The sequence below is a fragment of the Lissotriton helveticus genome, chromosome 8 (genome assembly GCF_964261635.1).
Source record: "Lissotriton helveticus chromosome 8, aLisHel1.1, whole genome shotgun sequence".
NCBI classification, from domain to species: domain Eukaryota; kingdom Metazoa; phylum Chordata; class Amphibia; order Caudata; family Salamandridae; genus Lissotriton; species Lissotriton helveticus.
In genome coordinates this window covers 618,213,265-618,226,539 of record NC_136069.1, presented here as the reverse complement: position 1 = coordinate 618,226,539, position 13,275 = coordinate 618,213,265, and the positions used below count along the sequence as shown (strand labels likewise).

The 13,275-nt window shown below is 44.1% G+C and overlaps 1 protein-coding gene across 5 annotated transcripts in view; it reads left to right on the top strand.

Annotated features, from left to right (window-relative positions):
• MYCBP2 (MYC binding protein 2) overlaps positions 1 to 13,275 on the top strand; it is a 1,909,483-nt gene that overhangs the window by 1,088,867 nt on the left and 807,341 nt on the right. For 3 of the 5 annotated variants that reach the window (XM_078657470.1, XM_078657469.1, XM_078657468.1), the window contains 3 exons: positions 5,848 to 5,945; positions 6,686 to 6,802; positions 7,537 to 7,677. In XM_078657470.1, coding sequence (XP_078513596.1) covers positions 5,848 to 5,945; positions 6,686 to 6,802; positions 7,537 to 7,677 — 356 coding nt within the window. The remainder of the gene's footprint in view (positions 1 to 5,847; positions 5,946 to 6,685; positions 6,803 to 7,536; positions 7,678 to 13,275) is intronic. The other 2 variants (XM_078657471.1, XM_078657472.1) reach the window with 2 other exon arrangements.

Sequence of the window (13,275 nt, the reverse complement as noted above, 5' to 3'; positions counted from 1 at the left end):
CCACAGCATGCTGGGGGGGGGATCATTTGGTTCTTCTTCAACAGGAAGTCACGCCCCTCTCGGCCAAAGGGGCCATCAAGTGCGTTCCTGGGCAGGAAGTAGGGAATGGCTGTTATTACCACTACTTTCTGGTCCCCAAGAAGGACACGAGGGTCCTGCACCTCATCTTGGACCTCCAGGGCGTCAATCACTTCCTCTGAAGGAGAAGTTCAAAATGCGGACTCTGGCTCAGGTCCTGGATGCCCTAGACCCTGGAGACTGGATGGTAGTGTTGGACTTGCAGGACTCCTATTTTCACATCCCCATCCTGCCCGCCGACCGGCGTTACCTGCGGTTCATGGTGGGCCAGGAGCATTTCAGTTTACCGTGCTCCCCTTCGGCTTACCAGTGCCCCTCGGGTGTTCACGAAAGTGATGGTGGTGGTCGCAGCTCATCTGCGCAGGTCTGGGGTGTCAGTATTCCCCTACCTCGACGACTGGTTGTCGAAGGCGGGTTCACCCCAAACGGTCGTCCTTCAGACTACGGCCGACCTCCTGCATTTGCTGGGGTATTCCATCGGTGTGCCAAAGTCGCACCTGAGTCCTTCTCAGAAGCTCCCCTTCATCGGAGCGGTTCTGGATTCGACGCTGTTTGGGTCTAACCTCCCGTACAGCAAGTCCGGGCTCCCCTTCATCGGAGCGGTTCTGGATTCAACGCGGTTTCGGGTTTATCCACCTGAGCAGTGAGTCCGGGATATTCAGGCTATGATTCCGATCTTTCGGCCTCTTTCCTGGGTTCTCGTCCGACTGACCCTCCGGCTATTGGGCCACATGGCCTCCTGCATCCTGCTAGTGCAACAGGCCAGATGACATATGTAGGCTCTGCAGTGGGACCTGAAGTTCCAGTGGGCACAGCATCAGGGCAACCTGTCTGATCATGTCCAGATCTCGGAGGGCACTGCTCAACAATTACACTGATGTCTCACGAATCGCGATTGAGTCAGTGGCAGGTCCCTCTCCCTTCCCCAACCGGAGCACACATTGGTGACGGACGCGTCCCTCCTGGGATGGAGAGGCCACTTGGGAGAGGCGAAGATCAGAGGCCTCTGGTCTCCGGCAGAGTCCCGGCTCCATATCAACCTTTTGGAGCTGCGGGCGATCCAACTTGCACTGAAAGCGTTCCTTCCCTCTGTCCTGGGAGGTGTGGTGCAGGTGTTCATGGACAACACCTGCGCCATGTGGTTTTTGAAACAAACAGGGCGGAGTGGGGTCCTGGACCCTTTGTCAAGAGGCTTTGCGTCTCTGGACATGGCTGGAACATCAAGGCATTACCTTGGTGGTTCAACACCTAGCAGGCTCTCTGAATGCCAGGGCGGACAAACTCAGCTGCCGGTGATTGATGGATCACGAATGGCGTCTGAACTCGGACGTGGTTTCTTTCTGCAGTGCGGAGAGCCTAGGTTAGATGTATTCACCACTGAAGAGAACCCGCAATGTCATCAATTCTGCACTTGGAATTTCCAAGGTGGCGCTCGGGATGCTTTTCGTCACGAGTGGAGTTGCGGTCTATTGTACGCCTTTCCGCCTATACCACTGCTGACCAGAGTGCTGAAGAAGATCAGGCGCGACTGGGCCCAAATTATCCTTGTGGCTCCGGATTGGGCACGAAGATACAGGTATCCCGAGCTACTCAGGATGGCGGTCGATCCCCGGATCCGTCTGCCTCTTCGGGAGGATCTTCTGTCGCAGCAGAAGGGGATGGTCCTGCACCCGAACCTGTCCAGCCTCCACCTGCATGCGTGGAGATTGAGCGGCGACAGTTGACCGCTTTCGACCTTCCTCCCAAAGTCTGTTATGTCATTCTGGCAGACAGGCGTCCCTCCACTAAAATGGTATACGCCTGCAGGTGGAACAAATTTGTGGCATGGTGCAAAGCAAAGGCTGTGTATCCCCTTTCTGCCCCTCTTTCTGAGGTGCTTCTGTTACTTCTATCTTTGGCCCAGCAGGGCTCTTCTCTGGGCACTATCAAAGGTTATCTTTCGGCCATCTCCGCTTTCCAGATCAGCCTTCTCTTTTTAAGTCCTCGGTTGTTAACTGTTTCCTCAAGGGCATTACGCATACGTTTCCACCAGTGCCTTTCATAATGCCTCAGTGGGACTTGAATCTTGTCTTGACCTTTCTGATGTGTGCTCCCTTTGAGCCCCTTCATAACTGTCCCCTTAGGTCTTCTAACTCTCAAGATGGCTTTCCTGGTGGCTATCACCTCTGCCAGAAGGGTGAGTGAGCGAGCTCCAGGCTCTCTCTTCTAAACCTCTTTTCCTTCTCTGTTCATCCGGACAAGGTGGTTCTGAGGACCCGTACTTCTTTCTTGCCTAGGGTTGTCACGCCCTTCCACATCGGGCAGACCATCACTTTGCCCACCTTCTTTCCACCTCCGCATCCCTCTAGGGAGGAGGAGAGGCTCCACCGCCTGGACCCGAAATGGGCGCTCGCTTTCTATCTGCAGCGTACACAACAGTTCCGGGTGGATGACCAGCTCTTTGTTGGATACGTGGGCACTAAAAAAGGTCGGACCGTGCACTAGCGGACCATCTCCTGGTGGGTCGTTCTGTGCGTCAAAGAATGTTACTCCTTGGCTAAGAAGGAGCCTCCTGTGGGGCTGCATGCCCATTCGACCAGGGCAACTGCAGCCACTACTGCCTTGGGACGCGGTGTAACCTTGGAGGACATTTGTCAGGCAGCTACGTGGGCCTCGCTGCACACGTTTACCAAGCAGTACTGCCTTGACATTAAGTCCGGAGAGAAGGCTTCTTTGGCCGTTCTGTTCTCTGTGACTTTCTGATGTAATCTTGTTTGCAGACCCACCACCGGGATTGGTATTGATGGCGTATCTATTCTAAGGTAAAGAATCAATCACTAACATGTCTCTTTCAGATGCACATATTACTACTTGTGTAACAATATATCTGTAAGAGACATTAGTAAGTGATCGATTCCTTACCGCCCCACCCATCCTCCCCGTTCTGCGAACTGATTACTAGGGTTAGTCATCCCTTTCAGGGCCCTAGTTTTATGCACCAATGGTCAGTATCTTGCATGGCTCTGCGTTCCTGGCGCGGAAAGTCGTATACAGAACGGACGTCAGCACGCATGGATGGCTCCTAAGTAGTCTCTGTGACGTCATCTTGGCACTTGCGACGCCAGTGACGAATGCGGAGCCGCAGGACGCCACCTACTGACGCACAGGGGTACTGCTAAGCAAAACTTTCCGGATCCAGTCGGACGCCTGGGGATATTCCAAAGTATGGCATCTCGCTAACTAATGTCTCTTACAGATATATTGTTACACAAGTAGGAGCTTGTGCTTTCCTTCATACACTGTGGAGTTGTCCGAACATACAAGAATACCTGGATTAAATAATGTGTGAATTGAACATGGGATTGAGAGTATCCATTCCAGCAGACCCCAAGTTTGTGCTCTTGGGCATTACTTGTGATGTAAACTTTACCAGGCTACATTTGGTCTTCAGTTCACTAGGCTTAGCGGTAGCGAAACGAGATGTAGCAAGATACTGAGGCTCGCCAGACATGCCAACACTTTATAAGTAGAAAATCGGGATGGACCTCTACATGGCAGCTAAAAGAGTCACGTAAAATGCAAGGTGTGCCCCAGACATTTACACTAGATATGGGGTGGTTGGATAGACCACTACGGTTTGGATTTTCTAAATGAAACCTAGTGACGGTCCCCGATCCTGGAAGGGGGTCGGCCGAGAGATTTCTCTTTATCTGAGGTGGGTGGGAAGAGTTACTGTACTGCCCAATGAGCTATTTCATTGTTTTCCTTATTGCTGTAGGTATTCATTGAGGATATAATAACTGGATATCTTATGATTGCCATATGTGCGACCATTGTCATAGTTTTGTAAGTCTTCTCTTTCTCACAAGACATAAAAGAAAAATAATTTTTTTAAAAAGACCTGCAATATGACTTGTTTCGATCTATAACACCACGTGTAGTTTTTATGTAGATCTGAAAGAGACTTCTTGTTGCAACATTTTGTTACAAACATTGCTGAGAAATTTCAGCAGTGAGACATTTAGAGAGAGTGCCAGGCTGCATTAATGAGGTGCACAAATAACAGAACTGATGCAGCGTGCTTATTGGTACCTAATGCAATCCGGAGCTCTTAAATCCAACGGCAGACTTGTGGCTGCAGCTGCATGATGCCAACTGGCGGTGCTGTTGATGCATTGCTGAGTAAGAAATTGTCCTGCTCAGTTTGAACCTTGGAGAGCGAATCTTTAAGGTGAGAAAATCTATGAGAAAGGATAGCCATCAGAACTATTGGTTTTAGGGGGGAAGAGAGCAAATAGCTTGTGATATAAGATTTGAAAGGCGTGATGTGTTGTACATACACTAATTAATTAGAATGATGATTATCCTAGTGTCAAAGTGGTAAATAGCATTATGCTAGTTCTAAAGAGTTTAAACTCCTCATTACTCTGTGATTTACTGACGCTGAAAGACAATCCTTAAATAGATTACCAGGTGTGCTTAAATAGCACAAAGCCTCTAATCTCTCTAACTCTACCCAATTTGATTATGCCTTAATACCGATATAAGTTGCCTTTTAATGTGGATTTCATTTTGGGAGTAATACTTGAAAAAAAGCTGAGATTATGTATGTCTAACTGCTGAAGTAGTCCATGTGTACCAAGATTTAATCTTATTCGGTCTTCAGAAGTGTTTTCTGACCCTATAGGATTAAAAAAAATGTTTTTGTTCATAGTCCTTTATTGGGTAACGTGAGCATAAAATATGGTGATAGTCTGTTATATTAGTGGCCATGGATGTTGGCTAAAATGTTATTTAATTGTTTTTATTGAAATGACCTTCCCGTGTCATTATTTTGTATCCAGTATAACTTTCGCTTCTTTGACCCAAGCATTTTACAGGTCTTTATTTAGGGGATGTCTCCTATACAGTGTTGATTTGGAAACATCCTTTGCCTTTGTCCTCAATCAAAAAAGTACATTTAGGTGTGAAACCTGCTTCTCAAATCTACAGTTTGTATAGTAATTATTTAAGAGTTGTAGAATTGTCCCAAAATACATTCTGAGATACTGAATAACATGTTGTTCAAATGAGGTCAACTATTTTGGATTTGTCTACAAGATAGACACTTGATACTGTATTAAGACTTCAGCAGCAAAAATACTCCAAAGAAAGCGTTTCTAGTATATGACCAGTGCTGGTCATATACTAAAGATAGAGGAACCGTTTTACATCTCCTTTGGACCTGTAGCAGGTTAAACTCATACTGGTTGAAAGTTTTCTAAGGATCAGCCTTATTGTTGCTTCCGTAGAAGGCTTTGTTAAATGGATGACACTAGAAAGCTCCCTATTCAGGAATTTAAATCATCAAGGGGAATACCATTTTTTTGGGCGAGAATTTGAATTCTTATATGTGTGAAATATGAATCTGCTCTTTTTTTGCATCACCAACTATATTTGTCTAACAGTATGTCTTCTCAGTTTCACTTGGTAGTGTGGATATAATATGCACAAGTAGCTACTTATAATGTCTTGATTTCATAGAGCCTTCCAATGATGGCTATTCCACTGAGAACTGTTATACAGTACACTATCATATCAAGGAACAGAGTTTTGGTTTAGCCCTTACTTTATTTCTGTACTATTCATATCTTTCCAAAGATTAAAGTAAAAGAAATAGAAATCCAAAATTAGTCTTGAAAATAAACCATCGCACAACGGTTAGTAAATCTTGATTGGTTATTGTATGTTTATTTATGATTTTGAGTCGTATAGCTGGACTTGAAGTTCTACTCTTTATTTATTTTACAGATGCAGGCCTCGAAGTCAAAGTGAAAGACCCACCAAAAGGGATGATTCCTCCAGGAACTCAGCTTGCCAAACCCAAGAGCGAACCGCAGCCTAACAAGGTCAGGGAAATGAAGGCAAAAACCAGTTATCTGGGAAGCTTTTCTTTAGTTTGAGTTTGCTTATGTGCATGTGTTCATGCGTCTATCTTCATTTTAGGTTTTTGCACATTAGTAACGGGTAGTGGGGAAGAGCACATTCCATCCGTCTGTGAATGAAGCCTCAAGGGAGGACCTTTTAAATATTTGGCTGATAGTTGTTCAGTTATGACATTTTATCAGCATAATTTTTCAAAAATTGTTGGACATATTTTGACATTGAAGGGTACATGCTCTTCCGTTTGTAGACCCCTTGAGTGTAAATTATCACTAACAAAACAATTAAGGCATGCATTTCTTGTGTGAAAGTGGGAAACTAGCAACAGCCTGTTTTAATTGAAGGGGTAACATCTAGAATGGAGATGTGGACTTGGGGTTAAGACATCTGGGTTCTGTGCTGAGTCCTGGGCTCGAGTCCCTGTTGCTCTAGTAGATATAGTGTCATGTGGAAATCTGTGCCTTGTACTACTGAATTCCTTCTGTTCCAGTCCCAGTTACCTTAACGGAAATATGACAGGTTACTGCAATAGAGCGCTTTTTCTTGAATTTCAAATTGAAGTTCCCGGTCTTAAATTTGAATATTGTGTACTTGGCTTTTCAAATACTGTAGCATTTCAAGTCCCTATTTACTCTGTTCTTTTTTAACTCTTGAGAGCTTCATTCACTTTTCTTTTGCCTTTACTGTCTTCCTTTGCCCCTCTTAGGTTCGCAGATTTGTGGCCAAGGACAGTGCAGGGCTTCGTGTTCGTAGCCACCCTTCCCTTCAGAGTGAGCAGATAGGCATAGTGAAAGTCAATGGAACCATCACTTTTATTGACGAGGTAAATCTTGGGGCACTTGCTGCTAAAAAAGTATACACCTGAGACATGTACGTAAAGTGTAATCACCTGCAGACTATTCAGATCTCTGCTTAAGTAATGAGATTTCAGGCTTGGATACACGTTATTTGCAGCACATTCCACACTATCTATGTATTTGCTTGTTGTTACACTCCTGCAAGCCAATTGGGAGAGTGAGATATTAGCAATACATATAGTTTTACCTCCATGCAGGTTTACGGAGGTGTTACATAATTATTAGCCATTATACTTTGTTTAGTTTTGTATGACATCAATGGTGTAGAATTGCTTCTTTTGTACCAGATGATACTAAAGGATTAAAGGTCCAGTATCTTGTGGTGTCATAGTCAATATAAGTCACAAAGTATATTAATGTGAGAAAAAGCCTATTTAATGTTTAGGAAGAAATCCTTTTCAAATAGAAATCCATTTTATGTTTGCAGGATTGCCAGCCATATTGTTCAAAATGTATCCCTCATTCATTCTCTCCTTCATACAGCTTTTGCTCACTTTGCTGATTTTTTTTCCCTCATCACACCTGTTTACACATTTCCCAGTACCCTCTCCCTACACACCATCCCACACTCCAAATTGCTACAAATTTACTTTCACGCCCACCCCATTATTGTCTGCCTGGTCTGCAGTCTTTAAGTCTTTGCCAGCCGTGTAACAGTTACAGGAGGGCATGGCTCGTTTTTGTTGCTTGTTTCCCATAGATCCACAATGATGATGGTGTATGGCTGAGACTGAATGATGAAACAGTAAAGAAGTATGTTCCTAACTTGAATGGGTACACTGAAGCCTGGTGCCTCTCTTTTAATCAGCATCTTGGCAAGAGCCTTCTGGTCCCTATTGACGTAAGTAAAAGGTGCCTTTAAAAATGTTTACAGGTACACTCTGTCCTCATTACAGGGCTTCTTTAAATGCAGCTGCACTTGTTGTGGTGGAGGGAGACTACACTATGAGCATGCACAGCTCACCCTAATTATTATTTTCTTTTTTGTGCTTGTAACTATTTAACTTTATTAGGGTGTCTGTGTAATGAGGGTAGAGTGTAGTGAGGTTAAGGCCCTTTATGCTGATCATCAATAACCATTATTTAAAAATCTCTGATAATGTTCACATTATGCAGTATTGATGATGGACACTGGAGAATAATTACTCCCCTTTCTCCCAATTCTCAGTGCTATTGTATTTTAAATGAGAAACTAGTGTATGAAAAGCTGGTCTTGGAGAAGATGTCATTTCATAATATGTTTTTGAACTGATTTTGTTCACATCAAACTTCAGTCTTGCATTTTTCATTGTTCAGCTGACAAGGAGATAAGGAAAGGCAGTGTTTATTGTTTAGCAGGCTTGTTGTTTTCATGCGCATGTGCATACAGACTGATTCATAATTATATTATTCTTTGTAATCCAGTCAAGCTGTTTTCTCCTTTTCCCTAGACCCAAGATTTATATTGTGTAATTCATGGATAAAAACGTATTTCAACCCTCTATATTCATCACAAAAAGTACCACTCCCAATGCAGGAGGTGACTAGAGCAACTTTGTACAGAACATTCTAAGGTGCCATTATTTCCTTAAAAGAAGTGTGGACCTCAGGTTCTCTTAGCCTTAATACCCCGCCAGTTCCAGGCTACAAGAGCACAATCCTTGCAATAAATATTTTCCTATGACTTAATCATACTTGGACATCCCATAAGCTGTTCTAAAAGTCTGGAACCCTGAGTTCATGGTACTTGAGTGCAAGTGCATGAGCCTGCTTCACCTCTGTCCTTTAGACTAGGCAAAAGTATGTTTTTGTCCTTGTTGGTAGAGACAGCTGTTTACACTGACTATGATGCTTATTACTCCGCAACTTGTGAATGGTGTCTCTGCTGCCCTCTAAGCCTGATGAGTATGCTACAGTGATGATAGTGTATGGGTGTTCTCTGTAACTCTTAATGAGATTATTCAACCCCTGTATGTTATCCCCTGCTATGGAGGTGTTTTTTTCCTTCAGGGGTCATGACTCCATCGTTAGATTAGCTTTACTAGCAGTGGGGATCCTTAGTTACCACCCCTCTAAATATATGTGAAATCCGAGCCATCTGGAGCTTTAGATCTGGCTCGCGTTGTCATCTCTCTGTTTTCCTTCCTTGGCCGGCTTCATACATTTCACACATGGGTGCCTGCACATATTCTCTTAACCGCATGCGTGCGGCCGTTTTTCCCGCTGTATGCGGCAGTTTTCAAATTATCGCGATTCATGACGAGCTCAGCTCGTCATCAGCACACGGCAGGTAACGCTGATGACGAGCTGAGCTCGTCATCAGCATGGAAGGGGTTGAAAAATCTGAGGTGAACCTAATGAGTGGGATACCTTTAAGGTACATGTGTTTTTCAAGCTTATGTAAGATTTTCTACTACTGATGGGTCTTACGTTGGCAGAACCTTTCCCAACTGAGACAGGAATGTTGATCCTGCCCGCAGGTCTCATGTAATTGAACTTGTCGGTCAAATCTCGACGTTTAAAAATGTAATTGGCAATGTCATGAAGAAAGCAGGGGCAAAAATACCAAAACCTGGAAATTCTAAATCAATAAAAATAAAAACACATTAATTTGGCTATAAGAAACGTAAATACTTAAATGTTAACTCTTGAAATATGCATGATGCATTTAAGGTGCAATTGAAAAATGCTGAATGTATAATGGTGAGAGTGTTTTAAAGTACATTTGTTGGGCTCACTTTAGGGGCCCCCTCTCAAATTAACTTAATAGCGATTCAGCTGGTAATTGGACTTCACAATAAAATCTGATTTAGGAGTAATCCTGGAAATCTAGAAACTTGAAATATTAGTAGACGAAATGTGTGGGGGATGTCATGTCGCAATACGCTATCTAACCACTGATTCCTCCCAGGCCCTTCCACCTGCCTGTTAGGTGAACTGAACTATTTTTCCATCTAAAAAGATCTCAATGTAGAGATTTGGTCACTATTCAAACCAATCTGTCAATAGGCTTTGCGTCTGATGGCGACCGGCCTGAGAATGCAACAGACTTCTGATAAATGCTTCTACCTGCAGATTCCTTACCTGTAGAATAATCCCAGGGGTCAGACTGCATCTGGATACCTCAAAGCTCTCATATTTCCGATTGGGGCGCTGGCTGGGCATTGATGTCGGATGTTAGATGACAACACCAAAGCCATGTAGCGCCCATTCTGGTGCAATGTCAGTCCCAGTTTACCACACCTTCGACGCAGAACCGTAACTTGCTTTTCATGAAAACTCATGAGTTTTACTCACACAAAATGTTTTAACTTGCCCGTACTTTCTCCTCCCAAGCCGGACCTCAAGCCCTGTTGGGATTGTGATAGACAGATTTCCAAAACAGACCTTCATTGAGTCTGCTTGTGATGATTGGGATCGGACCACAATTTCCATTCCTGTAATTCTGGTCAGAGTATGCACCTTAAGGCCGTCAAGGAACAGGATGCAAAGGTCTTCATGGCCCTTGCCAATGATGACTGGCAGAGCTGTGGTCATTCGAAACCTCGTTCCATATCGCCTTCCTCAAATTCCTCAAGGAAAAGAAGAAGCACAACAGAGGTAACTCCCTTAAGCAAACCACAAACCAGTGGACAATTGAGATTAACTAGGTTTCGCAATTTTTCTATTACTTAGTTTCTGTCCATCTAGTCACTCTTTGACACATAAACAAAGTTTGACAGAATTTCCTGACACACCTACCAGGTGTCATGCTTCATCACTGGACACCCCACACTCTTCATAATCATGGTTTGATGGAGAGCAAGCCTACACACTGAGATCAGGGAGGCGCTCTACTAAGTAAGGATCCATAAAACGCATTAAAAACCAATTTGGTGACCCAGTACGGCTTATCAGCAGGGTACCTCTTGGTATTAAAAACTGGGCCTGGCGTATAGGGGAACAAGTACCCCAACACCACTAAAGTTTCAACATGTTTCTGACAAGGTTGTTCCTAAGTGTCCATGGCATTCATCAGGACATGCATAAGATCCACCACTTGCATACTTTAATGAAACTAAACAAGTACTTGCAAGCATTTCTCTGAGGTACTCTGGTCACCCAAACTAAGGGTCATATGAACCTCATGGAGGAAGGCCCGAGGAACACCTGTAGTCGCACTTATACCAAGGTGCGTTCCTCTTCATCCACCTACTGCTCACAGCTCTTATTTCTGTCAGGCCCTGCTCAAAACTTTAGGGGTGTAAGGTACTTGTTAAGAGGTGTGTCAGTTTTATCAGCATTCCTGTCTCCCAGTCCAGCCTTCTCTCTTCCAACCCCCTATTGTTATGTGTTGTTTAAAGGGATTCACTAATAGGTATCCACCACCTCCTTTTGTCGTTCCCCAGTGGGATTGGATCTTTACCTTGTGCTAACGTTTCTAATGAGGACACTGTTTGAGCCTCTAAGTAGTTGCCAGCTATGAATGTTAACTTTAACAACAGTGTTTTTGGTGGTAGTCACTTCAGTCGGACAGGTCAGTGAATTAGTCTTTGAGTTCCTAGCCACCATTCACCTCAGTTTCCCTAATAAATTGGTGTTGCAAACCAGGGCTGATTTTCTGCAGAAAATGATGGCCCCTTTCCTTCTTAGTTCAATACCCTTCCGACCTTCTATTCCCTTCTCCATCCCACTGAGGAAGAGGGGTTGCATAGGTTGGATCCAAGGCAGGTGGTCAACTACAGCCTGGACCCCACCACAAATATTCAACTGGAAAACACACTCTTCAAAGGGGACTGTGGTGATAAAAAGAAAGGCAAGGGGATGCAGAAGTGGCTGCTATCCAGGTGGCTCATCTTCTGCATCAAGGTTTGCTATGCTTTAGCAAGTAAGGACCAACCCAAAGAGATCAAAGCCCATTCCATCAGAGTGAAATCGACCCCTTCTGCCCTTGTCAGAAGAGTTCCGATCGCAGACATCTGTAAAGGAGCTATGTGAGCATCAGTACAAATCGTCCCCAAACATTATTGCCTGGATGTGTAAGTGCGTAGAGATGGCTGCTTTGCAAGATCAGTTTTGCAGGATTTCACTTATTTATCCATTCGCCAACCCTCCTCTTTGAAAGGGTATTGCTTTGAATCTATTCTGCAGGTGAGGAATCTGCAGGGAGAAGTAATCATCAGAAGAAAAGGTTTCTTACCCACAGTAACTATCTTTCTGTTGGGTACTCTATCTTCCTGCAGATTCCTCACAGACCTGCCCACCTCCACTTTTAATGGATGTGTTTAGGGAAAGTAAATAAGATCCTCAAATATTTAATTTTTGTACTGCACTAAATACAGATTACAGTCCATCCACTTCTCTCTAAGGCGAGGAAAAAAATGGATGGAAGATGACATTGTTGCACTGAGGTAGGCACTATATGGCTTTGGTGACATCATCTGATGCCACTTCTGGTGTCAATGCGAAGCCAGTGCCTCTTAATGGCGCTGTGAGAGCTTTGAGGTATCCTGATCAAGTCTGAGATCTGGGATGAATATGCAGGTGAGGAACCAGTAGATAAATATAATTTCCACCTGAAAGATTGTTACTGCAGGTAAGTAACTTTTTGGTCTGCATGCATGAGTGGCCCTTACATGCAGCTCTGCTCATCACTTGAGGAGCAGAACGACTTTAGCGCGAAGCCATACAATGCCACCTACTAGCACGCAGAAGTACTGCTTCAAAGTTATTGGCCAGTCTGACGCTTAGGGAATGTTCAAAAGATGAGGAACTTGTAGTTAGAGTATCCACTTTAAGCTCATTACTGAAGGTTAGTAACTTGTTCTTATACCTTTACTACTTCAGTCAGAGAGACGGGTTCGGCATCCCAACCTCTTGTGCCTCCACTTACATGCTTGGAAATTGAGCAGGGACATTTGAGTTACTTTCGGCTGTTACGTGTAGTGGTTGATATCATAATGTCAGCTCAAATTCCCATCACCAAATCACTTTACATTGGAATATGGAATAGGTTCTTTGTGTGGTGTACGGTACAGGATGTAGACACTTAGAATTCATGCCTGTTGGAGGTCCTCCATTTTGCTCGGTCTCTAGCTCCGCAGGATTGCGCAGTGGGCACAGTCAAGAGACGCATTACCGTCTTATCAGCGTTTATCTGCTTTACAGATTAACCATCCTTATTTAAATGCATGATCAGGTTATCGAAGTGGCTTTCCACCTGTACCATTTGTTGTGTCCCAATGAATTTAAACCTTATTTTGACATTTTTGATGGGGGTCCCACAGAAACATTCGCTGTTGCCAGTTACTTTTACGTACATTTAAGATAGTTTTACTTGTGGCCATTACTTCAGCGAGATGTGCAGATGCTCTTTATCGGTCTGCTGTTCACTTGATTATACGTGGACATACTGGTCCTGATGACAAAAGCATCTTTACTTCCTAAGGTAGTGACCTCTTTTTCATCTGGGGCAGTCTAT